The sequence below is a fragment of the Piliocolobus tephrosceles genome, chromosome 11 (genome assembly GCF_002776525.5).
Source record: "Piliocolobus tephrosceles isolate RC106 chromosome 11, ASM277652v3, whole genome shotgun sequence".
Classification (NCBI taxonomy): Eukaryota; Metazoa; Chordata; class Mammalia; order Primates; family Cercopithecidae; genus Piliocolobus; species Piliocolobus tephrosceles.
Genome location: NC_045444.1, coordinates 50,803,701 through 50,823,288, shown reverse-complemented (window position 1 = coordinate 50,823,288; position 19,588 = coordinate 50,803,701). Strand labels below are relative to the sequence as shown.

The 19,588-nt window shown below is 35.7% G+C and overlaps 1 protein-coding gene across 7 annotated transcripts in view; it reads left to right on the top strand.

Annotated features, from left to right (window-relative positions):
- Positions 1-2,696: 2,696 nt before the first annotated feature.
- SLC38A11 (solute carrier family 38 member 11) overlaps positions 2,697-19,588 on the top strand; it is a 56,948-nt gene continuing 40,056 nt past the window's right edge. The window contains exons 1-7 of one of the 7 annotated variants that reach the window (XM_023217526.1): positions 2,697-3,009; positions 3,479-3,593; positions 4,983-5,073; positions 5,434-5,508; positions 12,432-12,566; positions 13,522-13,587; positions 19,215-19,321. In XM_023217526.1, coding sequence (XP_023073294.1) covers positions 5,448-5,508; positions 12,432-12,566; positions 13,522-13,587; positions 19,215-19,321 — 369 coding nt within the window. In that variant the 5' untranslated portion in view covers positions 2,697-3,009; positions 3,479-3,593; positions 4,983-5,073; positions 5,434-5,447. The remainder of the gene's footprint in view (positions 3,010-3,478; positions 3,594-4,982; positions 5,074-5,433; positions 5,509-12,431; positions 12,567-13,521; positions 13,588-19,214; positions 19,322-19,588) is intronic. The other 6 variants (XM_023217523.1, XM_023217525.1, XM_023217524.1 and 3 more) reach the window with 6 other exon arrangements.

Below are 19,588 nucleotides of genomic sequence, written 5' to 3'. Positions count from 1 at the left end.
TTTGCTATAGTTTATCACTATCAGGAAGTTGTATTATATTTTTGATTTACAAAGTTTTTTTAAATCAATAATTCAACATTATCAAGTGTTTTTCCTGAATATAGTGAAATAATAACATGGATTTTTCTTACCTGTTAATGTTGGAAATTATATTTATGAACTTTCTTGTTAATTAAGCCATCCTTTCATAGTTGGGCTATATTCAACTTTTTTATGATATTGTTAACTTTTTGTGAACAGATAGGTTCAACTTGCTAATAGTTTGCTTGGAATTTCTGCATCTATTTTTTTGAGTAAAATAGTGTTATAATTTTTGTTTCTCAATGTACTTGTATCAGGATTAAGATTACTAATATTAAAACTGTAACTTCACAGAATTAAAAAAAATTTAAAAGAGAGAAGCTGGGAAAAGATACATATAAAACATATAAATGACACAGGGTTGCCACCCCAAATATATAAATTATGCTTACAAATCAATAGAAAAAATTTACAACCAAAATCAAATGGGCAAAAAAAAAAAAAGAAAGAAATTCACAAAGAGAACAACGGAAATATTTAACTAGTATGTAAAATATCTTCCATCTCAATGTAAATTAGGATAATACAAATTTATACAATAATTATACACCACTTAAAAATCCAGCAGAACAATGAAACTTAAAAAATAGATTAAGTAAATCCTGGTGTTGCAGACAATGTAGAAAAACAAGAATTTCACCTCTGTTGGTAGAAGTGAAATTCATGTTATCAATTTGCAAAGCAATTTAAAAATACTTAATGAAGGCCAGGCACAGTGGCTCACACCTGTAATCTCAACACTTTGGGAGGCTGAGGAGGGTGGATCACCTGAGATCAGGAGTTCAAGACCAGCCTGGCCAACACGGTGAAACCCCATCTCTACTAAAAATACAAAAACTTAGCCGAGTGTGGTGTGGGCACCTATATTCCCAGCTACTCCTGAGGCTGAGGCAAGATAATCACTTGAACCCGGGAGGCAGAGGTTGCAGTGAGCAGAGGTCACACCATTGCTCTCTAGCCTGGGCAACAAAACTGAAACTCCATCTGAAAAAGAAAAAAAGAACTAACGAAGTTGAAAGTGTGCATGACCTACTACATAACACTTCTACATCTAGAGAAACTGTCACTTTTATGCTCCGTAAGAGTGTAAAATGAGAAACAACCTTCCTATCGTTCAGTAGGGGTAAGGCTGACTTAACTGTTAGATAAAATGAAAAAAAAAAAAAAGTGTATCTGCATATATCTACATCATACATGCTGAAAATAAAAATGCCAGTGGAAAAATAACATGTACAATATGGTACCATCTTCGTAAATGTTGAAAACACAAAAGCCAATGTTATATATTGTTTATGGCTGTAAATGAACGGATTAAAATACAAAGCATGAGTAGCAAAGATAACACTAACTTGATGAACCGATGACTCCAGGGCTGAAGGTCTATGGAAAGGAATGGAGAAGGTCAAGGGGGTTCCTATTGTGACATTAAGTTTACTTTTACAATTTCAAGAAAATATGACAGCATGTTAACATTTGTTAATTTGATGGCAGAGTGTATATAAAGTTTATAAGTCTTTTGTTTTCCCACGGTTTTAATTTTTTTCATAATTATAAGTAAATATGTATGAAACAGAACCTCTTTAATTAGGTACAATTGGCCTCCATATCCCCAGTTCTGCATCCATGCCTTAAACCAATCCCAGATCAAAAATGTAGTTAGGGCTAGGATGGATGTGTCTATACTGAACACTTACGGACTTTTTTCTTGTTTCCTAGACAATACAGTATAACAACTAGTTAAATGGCATTTACATTGTATTAGGTATTATAAATAATCTAGAGATGATTTAAAGTATGCTGGAGAATGTGCCTGGGTTACATGTACATACTATGCTGTTTAGTATCAAGGACCTGAGCATTCCTGGATTTTCGTATCTGCAGGGGTCCCAGAACCAATCCCCTGAGGATATCAAGGGAAGGTAGAATTTGGTAAGTATGATGGCATATCACCGCTCTTACTGCCCTTGAAACTGTTGTCTCATGCATTCTGTCTCTGATATTGAATACTCTCTGGACTTGTTGCTTCATCTGTAATGTCTAGGTGGTCACCGAAGATTTCTTCTAGCTCAGACACTGTAGGTGCCATCCCTTTTCCAAACCCTTGTACTCCTCTTTCCCTTTTCAAATTTCATTACCTGAATCCATTAACAATCCACCTTCATTTTCTCTATGGCTCCTTTTTCTAAAAAGTTACCAGAAAGCGTTTGACCAAAGCATGCTCAGTAGTCAAGTTTGCTAAAACCCTAGGAAAACTTTTTGTTTTGCTATTCATTTTCTTATGAATCTTTCCATTTCCACTTACAATAAAAGTCCCAAATTTTCACCCGTCGTCTCTGCCATTGAAAAGGTGTAGCGAGGAGGAGATGCTAATAGGGAAGATGTCCCACGGTCCCAAGGGTGCTTCTGTGCTCTGACCTGGGTTTCGGATCCAGCAAAGGCGCAGCTAATTTAGGAACGGGCTGCAACGAGGCGGTCATAACTCTGTGCAATCTAGGCAGGGCAGCGTGGGTGGAACAAGTTGTCCTCTGCAGCTTCAGGGAAGAGTAGCTCTCCCTGTTCTCTAAGGAAGGCGGGGGTGTGGAGGCGGGAGGCGGGGAGACAGGGCAGCCCGGATCAGAAACATCCTGCAGTATCTCCGCATCCGGAGGAAAACTGTATTTGGGCGAACTCCCGTGGAAAAGCGCCCCAAGCTGCCACTGCCTAGAGATCTTGGGGCTGCAGCCCTCGCGGCCCGCCGACCGGGCAGGGGGCGCTGGTGGAACTGGCTCCCTGCAGCTCCGCGGCCGCACGCGGACCTCGGCTGTGTGCGAGGTGGCTCTGGAGACTGGCGGGATGCGAGCCGGTACTCGGCCCCAGCATCTTCTACCTGCTCAGGACAACCGCGCAGCCATGGGCTACCAGAGGCAGGACCCTGTCATCCCACCGCAGGTAAAACTAGTGACTGGGCGTTCTGAAGCCAGTTTTCCGGAAATTTCATTCACCTTGCAACAGGTCAGGTCACCTACCTTCACCTGGGCTCTTGGTTTAGCACCGCGAAAAGTTCTCTGGGAGAAAAAGTTTTGCCTTAATCTGACTTTGTTTTTCTTTTTTTTCCTTAGCAGGCACTTTAATTTCACAGAATCACATCACTGAATTCCTAACAGATCCTGTACTTAGCAGCTAGGGCAGCTGTAATCTGGAAATTTTAGGATGGAGTTAGCTTACCAAGCTCTGTTGAATTACTAGCCATTATTGTTATTCTTTATTACTGTTATCCTGGCATTATTTTATTTTCATTAGTGACGTTACTTATTATTACTAGAAATATCGTGCTAGTATCCTGCGTTACATATTTGTTACTTTTCTAATTTTCTGAGCTAGTATTTGCTTATAATTGCTATTTTATCTATTAAAATAGAGAGATCTAGATGACAGAGAAACCCTTGTTTCTGAACATGAGTATAAAGAGAAAACCTGTCAGTCTGCTGCTCTCTTTAATGTTGTCAACTCGATTATAGGATCTGGTATAATAGGTAAGTGTATTTTGTTTTGGTTTAAATTTTAAGTGACAGGGCAAAATTTAAGACTCGCTATGCTGCTAGTGTTCATTAATTATTTTTAAAGAAAAAAAGAAATAAGAAAATTGGTAGTTTTCTTCCATAAAAGCCTTCCTTTTTTTCTAGTGTAACTGTATGTGTGCGTGTCTTTTATGCTGAAGATGGGGCTGTAATTCACACTGCTTCCACAGTTAAGAGCATCTTCCACATGTGGTAGATTAAGGTGAAACTGCATATGGGCGGTGGTGAATCTGTTTTCTGTAGGCTGTGTGGTTGATTGCTAATGTTACCTAATGTATTTTTTTCCACTTACTGAAGGGTCCATCATTATTTGAATCATCTTTCTTTAACCTTCTGGAAGTATAAAACTTCCAGGTATTTGTAAATGTTGGAGGTGAAAAGTTTAATATGAAAACATACCAATCTTATGAAAAATTAAATTCATACATTCTTTACCTATCTATACAATGTTAAATTTTAAAGTACAAAATTATTACAATATATTAATTTTAAATATCATTTAGTCAACAATGCAAATTTGTTCATTGAAAATGTGTATAATTTTCCTAGCAAAGGAGCCATAAAATCAGAATTAAAAGAAATAAATAGCTCAGATTTTCCCATTGTATTAGAAGCAAGAGAAATTTTCGGAAAAAAGTTAAAGGTGTATTGCATTATAGTAATAAAAGCAGCTATATTTTCAGTGGTAATTATTCTTTTTGGTACCTGAAAACACTCTATCTCAGAAAAGACAAGAAGAAAACAAAATCCTGCAAAATGCAATACTTTTTGAGAATACAAGGTTTTATAAAGTTGTGACGTTTTTGTCTCTGTCATCATCTTCTGAAAATTAAACATTTTATCTGGATTGAGCTACTTTTCTTACTCTTGTTACTTTTACTTTTCACAAGTTAATATGGTTCCTGATTTTACATTTTTCTATGGATAGTCTTTTTTTTTCTCCAAATGATACATAAAATGGCATTACCTGAGATAAAGTAGAAGGAAACAGGGACAAAGTCTTGTTTACAATTCTACCTCCATGTGCAGTGAAGGTATGGGCAGCTGTACTTAGAAGAATTCTAGAGCTAATTCCTGATGTGAGCATGTTAAGCTAAGCCATGTCAGCAATGCTAAACAGTACCACTGACTCCTGCTCAGCAACTTGTTTTCTTTTCTTTAAGGGAAAACTTTTCAGAGAATAAAAATTTTGGCTGGAAATATTTTAACTGTGTTTGTTTTAGATATTTTATTGTCCATAATCTAAAGTTGCCCATTTTCCCCAAAATTATAAGAAATAATTATACGTACCCTTTTCAGCATTATAAAAAATACTTTCACCTTCTCATTTTTTTTCCTACATAGTAGCCCCATTTTGACTCCAGAGTCTGTCTTTCTTAATATTCCATAACCCTTCTGTGCTCCTTATTATCCACTCTGCTTTCTTGGATAGCAGGTAAGAAAGGATTTGAGGTAATGACTTTCCACATATTCCAGGGCTGTATCACTCTTACCCTGAAGTAAACGTTATTTGTGTGAATTGGCATTTGTTTTTCATTTGCTGCTTTCTAATTCTTATTCCATCACCTCATAAACTTGCTCTCTTGACTTGTCCCTAAGCTAATAACATTTTATTCTAAAATAAGTATTAATGCCTAACATTTAATGTTAATACTGTCCTATGTGCAACTTACAAGTATGTCATATAAGTTTATAAATTGAGTTTACCTATTATATGCAGAAATTGAAGGGGGGAGTTTCTGTATTTCTAGCTTTCTTGTTAATGTGAGGGGTGGGGCATTTTATGTTTTTTCAGGATTGCCTTATTCAATGAAGCAAGCTGGGTTTCCTTTGGGAATATTGCTTTTATTCTGGGTTTCATATGTTACAGGTAAAATACTATATAATTTCTTATATCTGCAACTTCAGTTGTGCAATAACTACACACACACACACACACACACACATATGCTGCAACTGAATTTCCTAGTTAATTAGAAAGTGCATCAAAGAATCCTAAAGAATTTAAGCATTTATGCCTGAGGAGATTTACTTTTCCTACTAATCCTTTAAACAGATTAGAAAAAGTAGAAGAGCATTACATATTACCAAGCCTAAATCCTTTTCATGTGCCTTTTTCACTTTATGCAGAAAGTAGTAGATGGGGAAGTCATTTTAAAGCTTCATTAAGGCTAAGAGAGGACTGTGCTCTGAAACTGCAGACAGCAGGACTTCGTGGGCAGGTGCATGTGAATGAACAACCTTATTCAGCTGTTGTTTGTAGAGGTAAAACTGAAGTTCTGGCGATCAACCAGCAGGGCTCATCAAGCCTTGCCACCTGGCTTATGCCTACCCACACTCGCTGCCCGCTACTATCTTTAAATGCAGCAATATATCACATCTTCTGTTCTGCTTCCGCTTCTTCATGTAAATAGTTCATTCACACCCACCTTTTGCCACTCTCCCATTTAAATGCAGGGTTTACAACTCATAATCATTTCCTCTTTTTGTTGTCCGCGTCCCCGCCCTGTCATCCCACCATCCCGCCTTATGACAAATACAGCGTCTTTCCTCTGTCTTAGGATCACTGTGAAAGAGTTAGCAATGATCAAAAACAAACACCACTCACAGGAGTTGCTGCTGTGGTGGATTAGATGCCCTTTTACCAGCTAGTGAGTGTTGCCCTGAGCCTCAAGGGGGTCTCCTTGCCTCCATGAGGGACCAATGTGTGGTACAGTTGGAGCTCCGGTGCTCCACCACCGCAGTACTTGCTGAGCTCTTTCCCCTGCCCTGTCCTCTCATTCCCCTTCTTCTGGAGTACTTCATCCACAGACCCCTTGCCCAGGAATGTCTGTCTCACCTCTGCTTCTAGAGACCCTGCCAAGATGCCATCCCTCGTAAAACCTCAGGCTTCTAAGACCTGCCCAACACTCAGCTATTTTTTCTCAGGCTGATGAACAGACAGTAAAGCATGAAATCGTTTTCAAATTCAAAGCTAGACAGGCATTGAACTCCCTGCCTTCTTCCTACCCCCCACCCTCAAGACCTAAACTGCTTCTAGTTATTACAGCTCTTTATTTACAACATAAGCACCTATAATTTTGTGCTTATTAAGAGTTGTTGGTGTTTAAAAATTGCAGTCTACTTACTGGGGCATTGTTTACACTGAAAAAAAAAATCTGATTCAAGGATTTGTCCCTGTCATTCTTAAATTTCCTGTTTCCCATCAGCACTGACAATCAATCAATTTCCACCATAATCACCATGGTTTATTTAAATGCATTGTAAACATTTACACACATTGTAAACAGGTAGGCAGAAAAAATTTAAAAATATGCATCATCCACGAGTTCAGGACTTGAAGAGAATGAACAGTATACTAAAGCCAATCATATTATACATGAATAAATCATAATGTGAATAACTTTTTCAACTAATGCCATATATAAACCTATAACAATAACTGTGAGAAGTCCTTTGCAAATTCACATGTTGCAAATTTATTAATGAAAATTACCAACTCATACATTTACTTGCATGATCCAAATTCTTAAATAACTGATAAAGGATGACCACATAAAATTGAAAAAAATATATAGGCTGATTCATTTTATTTTCTTAATTAGGCTTTTAAGAGCAGAATCTACATGTAGGGTATAATGTCGAATTTTTCTTTAGATTGGAGCTATAATTAATCAGTGGTTTGCCTCTAGAATTATTATTTTGCCTTTTAAGACCACTAATGAGGTATGTTCAGTAAAACAAGTTTTTCTAAGTTCTGTTTTCATGTTTGTGAAATACTGGGGAACAAAAAGAATTATGAAAATTTACAGCAAATAATTCTAGTTTGCTTTAAGATTTTCAAATTTGTTAATTAAGATAAAATAATTTTTATTGTCTGAGCATACAAAATGATTTAGAAGAAAATTCCTCTGTTAAGTAACATAGATTAATTCATGAATTTTTTTAAAAGTTGCATATAATATATTTAAAGGGAGATCAAAATATTATAGTGATTAATACTTAAGATACCTAAAACTTTTAAGGGAATGTATTTGTAGCCTGTATTTTATAAGCAGATGAAAGCATTTACACTTATTATTGACTAAATTCTTAACACATTCTTACCTTTAAGTGATCATTTTGAACTTTTATTAAATGCTCAGTGTTCTCATCCCAACTATACCCTTCTTCAGCAAGCCTTCATGCCATCTTTGAAATTGGCTGCCTCCTCTCTGTGACATAAGTATATAAATTGTATATAAATTACATAAGAATCAATGAGAATCAAGGAGGAGAATCAATGCCAACTCTGTTGCCAGTAACTTCAGACCTTGGCTAAGCCATTGTAACCAACTGAAGTCTCAATTTTCTCCTCCAAAAAAGTAAAACATGAACATCTACCTCAAAAAGATTTCACATTATGGCTGCATTATTCTCAGCATCTAGCTCATTGATTCTCCTTCTTGGCCAGTGAGCTGCTGTTCAGTTTTCCTGCCTCCAGCGTCTACTTTCTGATCAGTCCTCCATACTGCTGCAAATTGTTTTTATAAAACCTCAGGCTGAACTCTGTAAACTCCCCTAATCAAAACATTCTGAAACTCTGTAAGGACAACAACAACAACAACAAAATATTGCATGTAAATTCCTTCATAGTTTGGCCATAGTCTGCATTTTTAGTCTCATTCCAATTATTCTAACTGCCCTCTCACTCTGTGACCAACAGTCACATGCAGACATTCTCAGTCATTACAGAGAATTCTGTTACCCAGGGAGAGAATAAGCTTTCACACCATCTTCCCATTGATAGTCCTCCTGCCTGACATTCCTTTTCTTCTCTACCTGGTGAAACCTTGTTCTTCCTTCAAGGCATTATTCAACTTTTTTGTGAAGCAGTTTCTAATTTTAAGCAAAGGAAGTAGAATTTATTGATATGTCCTTTGTGGTTGCAGGATATTTTAAAATCTATTAATACTTCTTAGGGCTGGGCACGGTGGCTCACCCCTGTAATCCCAGCACTTTGAGAAGCTGAGGCACGTGGATCACTTGAGGTCAGAAATTCGAGACCAGCCTGGCCAATATGGTGAAACCCCGTCTCTACTAAAAATACAAAAATTAACTGGGCGTGGTGGCTCACATCTGTAGTCTCAGCTACTCAGGAAGCTGAGGTGGCTGAGGCAGGAGAATCGCTTGAACCCGGGAGGCAGAGGTTGCAGTGAGCTGAGATTGTGCCACTGCACTCCAGCCTGGGCAACAGAGTGAGACTCAGTCTCAACAATTAATTAATTAATTAAATAAAAATGTATTTATTAGGTCATTTATCACATTAAATTGGAATCCGATGGGTAGACATATAGCAATCCTACTATATTGATCATTGATTCATTCAACAAATATATACTGATCACCGGTGTGCCAGATATAGCAATGAGAAACATTATCCCTGCCTTTTTGAAGCTCACAATATAGTCAAGCAGAAAAAAACAAAACAAAATGTAATTATAGTACTTCATAAAAATACTATAATAAAAATATGTACATGACAGAGACTGGCATTTAACCTAGCCTCAAAAGAGCAAGAATGTTCTAGGGAGGAGGAGACACTTCCTCTGCATATTTATCAAAAAAAAAAAAAAAAAAAAGTGAGTTAGCAGAGAAAATGGAAGCAGATGGAAAAGTGGGAATGCAAAATGCAACTGAACAAATGATTTAGTCTGGCCAAAGTGCAGGGTTGGTGTTTGCAAATGGAGAGAGGGGAAGTTGGAGAGGTTTGCAAAGGCAGATAGAAAGCCTTTCATGTAATGATAAGCATTACTACTTCCTGAGCTAGATGCTGAGCACAATGCAGCCATAATGTGAAATCTTTCTGAGGTAAATGTTCATGTTTTATATAATGTGAAATCTTTCTGAAGTAGGTGTTCATGTTTTACTTTGTTGGAGGAGAAAATTGAGACTTCGATAGGTTAAAATGACTTAGCCAAGGTCCGAAGTTACTGGCAACAGAGTTCAGATTTTAATTAAGCACATGGATTCTGAGGCTAGACTACTAGGGCCTAAGTCCTGATTCTTCTTTTACTACTTCTGTAGAGATCAATTTACTTAACCTTCATGCCTCACTTTTCTCATCTGTTAAATGGTCATGATAATAGCACCTACCTCTGGTTGTTGTGAAGATTAATTAGTATTTGTAAAGTATTTGGAAAAAGACCTACGGAACAGAAAAGCATTGTGTAAGCATTTGCTAGTAGTTTATGGTTGTTATCATTATTATCTGACTCCAAATACAGTAACTTTTCCCACCGTCACATGCAGCTTGTCAAAAATAAGTAGAAATAGCGTAAGTTCCCACTCAGCTTCCATAAGACAGTAGGCATTGTGGTGGATATTTAAACACCGTAATCCTCACACCACTCTTCAAGGGTGCCATATTGCCTTACTTTACAGATGAACTCAAATCTTTCATCCAAGGTCACACAGCTAATAAAGAATTTTTATCCAAAGGCATTAATGGGTCTCCCTGAAAAATTTAAGCAGAAGACACAATTAGTTTTATAGTAATCTACGGCCAGATCCACCTGGTGGAGGGAGAATGCTCCGAATGTCTTGGTAGGGAGGAGAAATCAAAGGTATCTTGGTTGGGGGCCAGATTGGTGGGTAAAAGAACTATTAGTGGGTTATTTCAGTACTCCAGACAAGAAATTATGAAGTCCAAAGCTCTACTATAAGGCAAGTTAAGATTACAGATTAGGGGCTACATTTGAATATTTCTGATGTGATCGTTAAAAGACTTAGTAACTACAGGAATATAGAATGTAATGAAATAAGTTAATGATTAATAAGATAAGTCTGGGGAAATTCTCAAGTTTCTGTTGATACTAATTACAGATTGGACAAATATGGATAGAGAATCAAATTCCAGAACCAATAACCAAATTAGAATTTATATATTTTAAAATTAAGATGTCTATGAGATCTTCAAGGCAAAATATTTATTAGGCAGCTAGCTGTAGAAGTCTGAAGTTTTGAAGGGGGTCTGAGCTGGAAACACAAATTTAGAGGTTATTAACATCTAAATGAAAATTGCAACCACAGCATACGTGAGATCACACTAGTACATCTTGAAGGGTGAGAAAAAAGGCCGGGCACGGTGGCCTACGCCTGTAATCCTAGCACTTTGGGAGGCCTAGGCGGGTGGATTACCTGAGGTCAGGAGTTCAAGACCAGCCTGGCCAACGTGGCAAAACTCCACCTCTGCTAAAAATACAAAAATTAGCCAGGCATGGTGGTGAGCACCTGCAATCCCAGCTGGTCAGGAGGCTGAGGCAGAATTGTTTGAACCCAGGAGGCGGAGGTTGCAGTGAGCCAGGATGGCGCCACTGCACTCCAGTCTGGGTGACAGAGCAAGACTCCATCTCAAAAAATTTTAAAAAAAGTGAGGAAAAAAAAGTCCAAGAATCCAGGGCTTGAGCAGAGTGAAAGAAACTGGTGAAAAATTGAGTATAAATGACCAAAAAAGTAGGAAGAAAACCACAAGAAAGAGATGTCACAGAGGCCAAAGGAGAATGGTTGAGAAAACAAGGAATTTGGATCAACAACAACAAAAAACAGTGTTCCGAAAGAGCAAATAAGAGTGAGGTCTAGTAGGTATCAATTGGATTTATCAACTTGGAGATCACTGATGCTCTTGTTGAAAGAAGTTTCACTGACATGGGAGGGAATCAAGGGGAAACCATATTGCAAGGACTTGCATTTTAATGCATTTCCATATTACTTAATGGATAAAAATGAGAAAGAGAAAAAAGAGAACAAGTATCTCACATTATGCATAGCTGTGTACCAAATACAATTGCAGTGTCTTTCTGTAAAAAATATTGAGTTAAATGAAAACTATGAGGGAGACTGACTTTTCATTATATAATTTCTGTATATATCTATCTTTAACTTCAATTGAAGTTTCTTAAAATGTAAATTTTTTTTTTTTTTTTTTTTTTGAGACAGAGTCTCACTCTGTTACCAGGCTGGAGTGAAGTGTTAGGATCTCAGCTCACTGCAGCTTCTGCCTCCTGGATTCGAGTGATTCTCCTGCCTCAGCCTCCCAAGTAGCTGGGACTACAAGTGTGCGCCACCACATCTGCCTAATTTTTGTATTTTTAGTAGAGACAGGGTTTCACCATGTTGGCCAGGATGGCCTCGATCTCCTGACCTCGAGGTCCACCCATCTTTGCCTCCCAAAGTGCTGGGATTACAGGTGTAAGCCACTGTGCCAGCCACAAATGTAAATTTCAATAGCAAAATTTCATAGAGTCTCTCTTTCTTAACCATAATAACTATAAAATAAAGTTACTAATTTTATTATATTATATAACAAACGCTCTGACTCTCCTAAATGTATTATTTTCTAAATGCTACCACAGCTTTAATTCTCAGTCTTCACACATTGAATACCTATGAAATATTTGATTACCTACATACCTACAATTGAGCCTCAACCAGATAATATTTGCTGCATTGGTTACATCAGGAAAGTAAAATGGAACACTGGCAGTTTGACTTGAGTCTGTTTTCTTTTCTGCCCTGTTCTTTGCATGGACATGTTAAGTATATATTTGCATCTTGATTGAAAAATATGTAACTGGAAACATAAAAGGTAATGTTTTATGAAAAGAATGTTAGCCTGGCTCTGCTAATACTGTAACATTAAATTAAATGCTTCTTTAAAATTTCTCTTTTTCTTGATGGTAATTAAGTTAAAGCATGAAAAATATTTGTATTATGTGTAATCTGACATTTATTTAATTGATGTTCTTGCCGTAGACTTTTCCCTCGTTTTATTGATAAAAGGAGGGGCCCTCTCCGGAACAGACACCTACCAGTCTTTGGTCAATAAAACCTTCGGCTTCCCAGGGTATATCCTTCTCTCTGTTCTTCAGTTTTTGTATCCTTTTATAGGTAAGTTGACTGTGAAGATAAATATTGCAATTATGTGCATAAGCATATGGTCATTTCTGAATAAAATACTTCTAATAGTCTTTAAAGAATATCATTATAGCAGTTGAAATCTTTTCCAAATTAAATATTTACTTCTTTAACCATTTTCTTCCTTACTTTCTGGTCCTTTTGATTTATTTTCTATTTCTTTTAAATAAAATGAGGGTTATTTTCACGGAGTTAATGTTTGGGCTTTCTGTACTTGGTAAAAAATTGAATGATCTAGAATAAAGAGTGAATAAGAGAAATAACACATTTCTTATAAGGCTTAATACTTAAAAAAAAAAAAAAAACTGCTAAGGATTTGTGGAAGCCATGTACTAGGCCAATGTGCTATTTAAAGTTTATACCATAATGGTGAGAATGTCACCTAACACTTCTTAAAAAATGAAATGTTAATATTCACCAATGGCCAAATTGACTTCATTTTTAAAAATCAGTACTATGGAAGGTATTGTTCAAACCACTAGTTCCATATGTCTCCACAGAAAGCTAAGAATATATTTCCGAAAAAAGTCTTATGCTTTCAATGGAGGGGATATTTTAGTATCTTCAAAGTTTTCTATTATTATTCCTCACTTTACGCAGTACATATGTTCCTGAAAAGAGGTTTGGAAACTGAACTTTAACAACAAAATAAATTGCATTTTTAATAACTAGCAGAACTTGCTACTTAAAGGTATTCTGAGATGAATCAACCTGTAAAGAGAAAATCCTTTTTAAATACAAATTGATACTCTGCCATAGATCTGTGGTCCAGTTATCTTTAAAGTTGTCCAAATGGGTAATCATAATATACATTTGAAAGGAGTAGGGTAATGCCAATGTTTGGGAAGTAATAACCGATTGTTTTCAAATATTTAGGATGAAATATGTGATGGCTTATTGATGACTCTTATTTTAATTATGTTTTTAGCAATGATAAGTTACAATATAATAGCTGGAGATACTTTGAGCAAAGTTTTTCAAAGAATCCCAGGAGGTAAGTCAAAATAAAAATTGTGAGGATTTAAATATATTTGTTTTATATAGTTATTTATAGTTAACATGGTTGATAATAATTTATAAATAAAAAATTTGAAAGTGAAATTATTGGATTACTTCAGGTATCTCACAATTTCCGTGATCCATTTTGATCTTAAAGTTCTGATCTACTTTTGTACATAATTTAGTTCTTATTTAGCTGTTTGAAAAAATGTTGTTACTATTTATATACTTAGAATACTTTATATTTTAAATTTTTTATGCTTCATATCAACAGCTCTCTGGGCTAATACTTTTTCATGTACTATTTAAACTATGTGATTTCTTAAATAAGCAAGCAGGCTATTTTCCCCATTATTTGTATTAAGGTATAATTTAATAGAGTAAAATTAACCCTTTAAAATCTATATCCTGTGGCCAGGCAAGGTGGCTCACACCTATAATCCCAGCACTTTGGGAGGTAGAGGAGGGTGGATCGCTTGAGCTCAGGAGTTCAAGACCAGCCTGGGCAACATAGTGAAACCTCATCTGTACAAAAAGTGCAAACATTAGCAGGACATGGTATCTGCACCTGTGGTGCCAGCTACTTCGGAGGCTGAGGTGGGAGGATCACTTGAGCCCAGGGGGTGGAGGCTGCAGAGAGCTGTGATCATGCCAATGCCCTGCATGTTGGGCAACAGAGTGAGACCCTGTCTCGAAAAAACAAATAAACAAACAAACAAAAAACCCAAAAACCTATATTCTGTGAGTTTTGACAAAGGCATATAGTCATATAACCACGTCTGCAATCAAAATACAGAACAACAAGCCAGCCACAGTAGCATGCACCTGTAGTCCCAGCTACTCCAGAGACTGAAGCAGAAGGATTGCTTGAGCCCAGGAGTGTGAGCCACATACAGAGAGTCTGTCTCTGAAAATTATGCTACTACAAAGACACATGCACACGTATGTTTATTGCGGCACTATTCACAATAGCAAAGACTTGGAATCAACCCAAATGTCCATCAGTGACAGACTGGATTAAGAAAATGTGGCACATATACACCATGGAATACTATGCAGCCATAAAAAAGGATGAGTTTGCGTCCTTTGTAGAGACATGGATGCAGCTGGAAACCATCATTCTTAGCAAATTATCACAAGAAGAGAAAACCAAACACCGCATGTTCTCACTCATAGGTGGGAACTGAACAATGAGCTCACTTGGACTCGGGAAGGGGAACATCACACACTGGGGCCTATCATGGGGAGGGGGGAGGGGGGAGGGGGGAGGGATTGCATTGGGGAGTTATACCTGATATAAATGATGAATTGATGGGTGCTGACGAGTTGATGGGTGCAGCACACCAACATGGCACATGTATACATATGTAACAAACCTGCACATTATGCACATGTACCCTAGAACTTAAAGTATAATAAAAAAAAAAAGAAAATAATAAAAATAATGCAGAACAATTCCATCACTCCCTCCAGTTTCCCCCATTTCTCTTTGTTATCAAACCCTAATCTCCACCTCCCCCTGCTAACCTCCTGATGAGATTTCTCTCCCTATAGTTTTGCTTTTTTCAGAATGCCAGGTAAATGACATCATACCATATGTAGCTTTTTTGAGTCTGTCTTCTTTTATTTAGAAAGGTGTATTTGAGATTCAGCTGTGTCTTTAGATATATCAGTAGTTTGCTCTTTTTAACAAATTATTTCTGAAAAGCATTTCATTTTATGGATGTACAATAGTGTATCTATCACCCAGTTGAGGGACATTTGAGTCGTTTTCAGTTTAGGGTAATTGCAAAAAAGCCAGTGTGAACATTCTTAAGTAGACCTTTTCAACATATTGCTACAACTCCACTCCCTGTTCAACTTTTCACTATGTCATGGTTTTTAGAATAATTCGGAGATCACGTGTCTTTTTGCTTTGAAGAGCTTCTCATCCAAGCTACATAATCCTTCTTTCATTGTGACACTCTCTCTAATTGCTATTACAGTTGAGGAGATTGATGCAAAAACACCTTTCCTCTTAGTGCTTGAATCACTCATTTTAGAGACATACAAAACAGAATGAAGCAAAATCTAAAGCCAGAAAGTACACCTATTCCTCACACAGGGTTTAGTGGAACTTGAGATCATGGCGCCATAGCTGTCAAATCACGGACTCACTAATGACCAGCTGTGTGACCTTGAGAAGGTTAGTTGTCCTCTCCGAGTTCCAGTTTCCTCATCTCTAAATTATGAATCAGAATATCATCTGTTTCATAAAATAGTTGTGTGAAGCAAAAGAGGTGAGACAGGTAGTTCCTAGCACACAGTAGACATACCCAGTACTGTTAGTCATTATTTTTGTTACCCTGAACTGTCTGTAGCTTCTGTGCCAGCCCCGAAACTCCAAAGCATGAATGCATAAGCTGAGGCCACATAAGTGGGTAGAATGCTAAGGGAAAGTGGTCAGAATATAATACAAGACATACGATATAATCTAAATTATGTAAATTTTCTATTTGCATATACAAGAAAGAAAAAATAAGAAAGAAATACTTTTACATATAAACTGTGGTTATCTTTTAATCATGAGATCCATGGGATTTTTGTGGGGTGTTTTCTGTGTTATTTTTCAAGGCTTTTCTTAAGGGTTTTCTTTTTTTCTCTGTTTTTTGTTTTTGTATTTGTTTTTGTTTTTTTTGAGACAGAGTCTCACTATGTCACCCAGGCTAGAGTGCAATGGCATAATTGGCTCACTGCAGTCTTGACCTCCCAGGTTCAGGTGATCCTCCCACCTCAGCCTCCCAAGTTGCTGGGATTACAGGTGCACACCACCATGCCTGGTTTTGTAGAGATGGGTTTTGCTATGTTGCCCAGGCTTGTCTTGAACTCCTGAGCTCAAATGATCTACCCATCTCAGCCTCCCAAAGTGTTGGGATTATAGGCATGAGCCATCTCACCTGGCCTCTAAGGTTTTTCAAAAGAGAATTACTATTTTAAAAATATATTTTATTACTGTATTTTCCTATTCAAAAAGTAGCACCGATTTATTGGAAAAATATTAGAAAACACAGACAAGCAAAATGGAGAAAATAGAAAAGACTAATAATCTCTTCCTCTTGGGACAACCAGGTGGTAACCATCCTTTCAACCCCCTCCTGTTTTTCCTCTTCCTTCCATCCTTCCTTTTATCCTTTTGATGTATACTTTCAGAGTTTTAAGAATACATGTAATTTCAGATATTCATAAGAATAATATAACATCATACATCTTGTTCTATAACATGCTTCTTTCTCTTAGTAATATTTTAAGAACATATTCTCATATCAAAACACAAATATATAAATGCTTTACTGCAAGTTCAGTATTCTGTACAGTACCTACTGTACAGTTAAAGTGGCCATAATTAATTTAACTTTCCTTGATAGAAACATTTTGATTGTTAATTTTTATTGATTTTTAGTTATACAAGCAATGTATGTATAACACTCTTCATAAAAATAAAGCATTATAGAACAGGCTAAAGGTCCCTTGAAGCTCTCTTCCTGCTTATCAATTTTGTAATCATCAAAAATGATTTTTAAAAATGTAGGTCATGTGGCAAGGAACACAACTTTATTCTTACAGCATCTTCACCCTTTTGGGGTGTGACAGTTTATGCTGTTCACTCTGTTTGTATATCTTGTGAGGCATAATATTATGCCAGAGTATTTTTAGAAGCAGATACTATAAAATTTTTACCAAAGTTCTATTTTTATTCTGAAATACATCACTAATAAATTGGCAAGTAGGCAATTGCTTATGCTTTTCTCTGGTAACCAAAACCTTAGCTCTTGATATAAGTCAAAGTAACAAGAAATGTTGGTATAAAAAATAGTATGTTTACATGCTTTTAAATTTTTTCAAAAATTTTATTTTCAAAAATTTCAATTTTCATCTTTCTTTACTGTTGTGTAAACATTTAAAATGCATACTTGGTTGCATTTTTGATAGTCCCATTTAGGTAATAGATCTCATCATTAGATCATTAGTGAAAAACATCCTTTATGCAAATGGAATCCTCAGTTATTAGGCTCCTACCTGTTGATCATAGCAGTCGGTGTCAGCGTTTATCTAGCCCTTCACTTTCCCAGTGAAGCAAAAGGTGTAAAGAGTAAATAGAAATAGATACACAAATAATTTGGTTCAAATTATGTTCACCACAAATATGTAAATAGTGAGTTCAGGGATTTTGGAATTGATTTTCCTGTTTTGTTTCAATTCTTAATTTTATAATGACTAGTTATGGCTGAGTTCAAGTATTCCATTAATATTAATAATTAAATATTCCATTCCATATATATAATCTATATGTACACACATACACATATATACACATCATATACATATATATACACTACACATATAGAAAATACTAATCATCTATTAACCATATATATAATACATATATGTGGTAAAAACCTATGTCATTTTGAAATTTCTTTCTTGTAAGTTTATTAGCCATCTAAGAAAATTAGTGTCATTGTTTAGGATAACAGCTTTTATTTTCTTACCACAATCATTCACTTATTTATATAGACTTTAGACTATGCAGAAATTGATGCACAATGACTTGATACCACTGAAGACATTGTAACAATATAATGACATGATCTCTGAGTGAAATTTAATATGAGCTCAAAATTTAAACAGTAGTATCTTCATTGAAATAGATATATAGCTCCTTAAGTGACTATTTTAATTAGCACACCTTTAAAAATATATAAATCCTTGTATGTTTCATTTTAGGTTTAAAACTTCTGTTTATATTTGGTTATACAAATAACACATATAATTATATATATTATATATGATATATATTATATATTAATTTATGTTCTATATTAATATATAATGTATATTATATATTTATAATCACACAAATATAATTCTATTATATTATATATACTTTTTGATATATATAATTTTCTATTTGTATTTGACCATAGCCAAGAATCTGCCACATCTACCAGTTACAGCAGCTTCCCTGTGACTTCTGCCCTATCCAGTATGTTGCTTCTGCCAATCAGGGAAACCACTTTTTTCTTGACAAAAGTATAGAAATATGTTAAATATTTTTAGCTAAATCTTTATTTTTGAAATTTTTTTAAAGTATTACTGTCCAAGTCTCTTGGGTACAGAAAAAAAAACAAAACAAAACAAACAAACAAAAAAACCTTAGAAAATGCATCATCCTCCTATAGCTTACTTTCTACCTGAAGGGTTTCGTCATTAAAGGGTTTTGGGCAGGGAATGACATAATGTTTTTTACCTTAGAAAAGGAATTCTGTAATTTCTGGGTTAAGAGTATACTGTAAGAGGACAAAGGAAGGCAGAAGCATGAAAACTGGTTAGGAGGCTAGTAAAATAATTTCAGTGTGAAATATTATAACATCATTTGAAGTATAAGTCATCCTGAAGGTTTTTTGTGTTTGTATTGTGATTTATTTTTATTTTTATATGGTTTTATGGAGAGTATTAACTCAAATCATTGTCATTGAGGTAGTATTTATGTTTAGGTAATGTTTATAATTAAATGCTGAGCTATTGAGTGTGTCACCAATGTGTTACTTATACCTGTAATATTTAATATTTATTGTGTTTTAGTTGATCCTGAAAACATGTTTATTGGTCGCCACTTCATTATTGGGCTTTCCACAGTTACCTTTACTCTGCCTTTATCTTTGTACCGAAATATAGCGAAGCTTGGAAAGGTAATTTTTACATTTTAAATTGTCATAGAAAAGTACCTTGTTGCCTGCAGTAATCTACTGTCTACTTGACAAAGTTCTTAGTTACAGTATTCATCTTTAGTTTCTTCTAGTTTACTTAATGGTTATGCTAGAGTAAACTGTGTTCGAATCATTAGTTTGTGAGAACCGATGGTTAAATAGTTGATGAGTATGAACTAAATATATTCTTCCTTTTTCTTTTTTAAGGTAGATACCCTGATGTCAGACAACACATTTTAAATTTAGAAA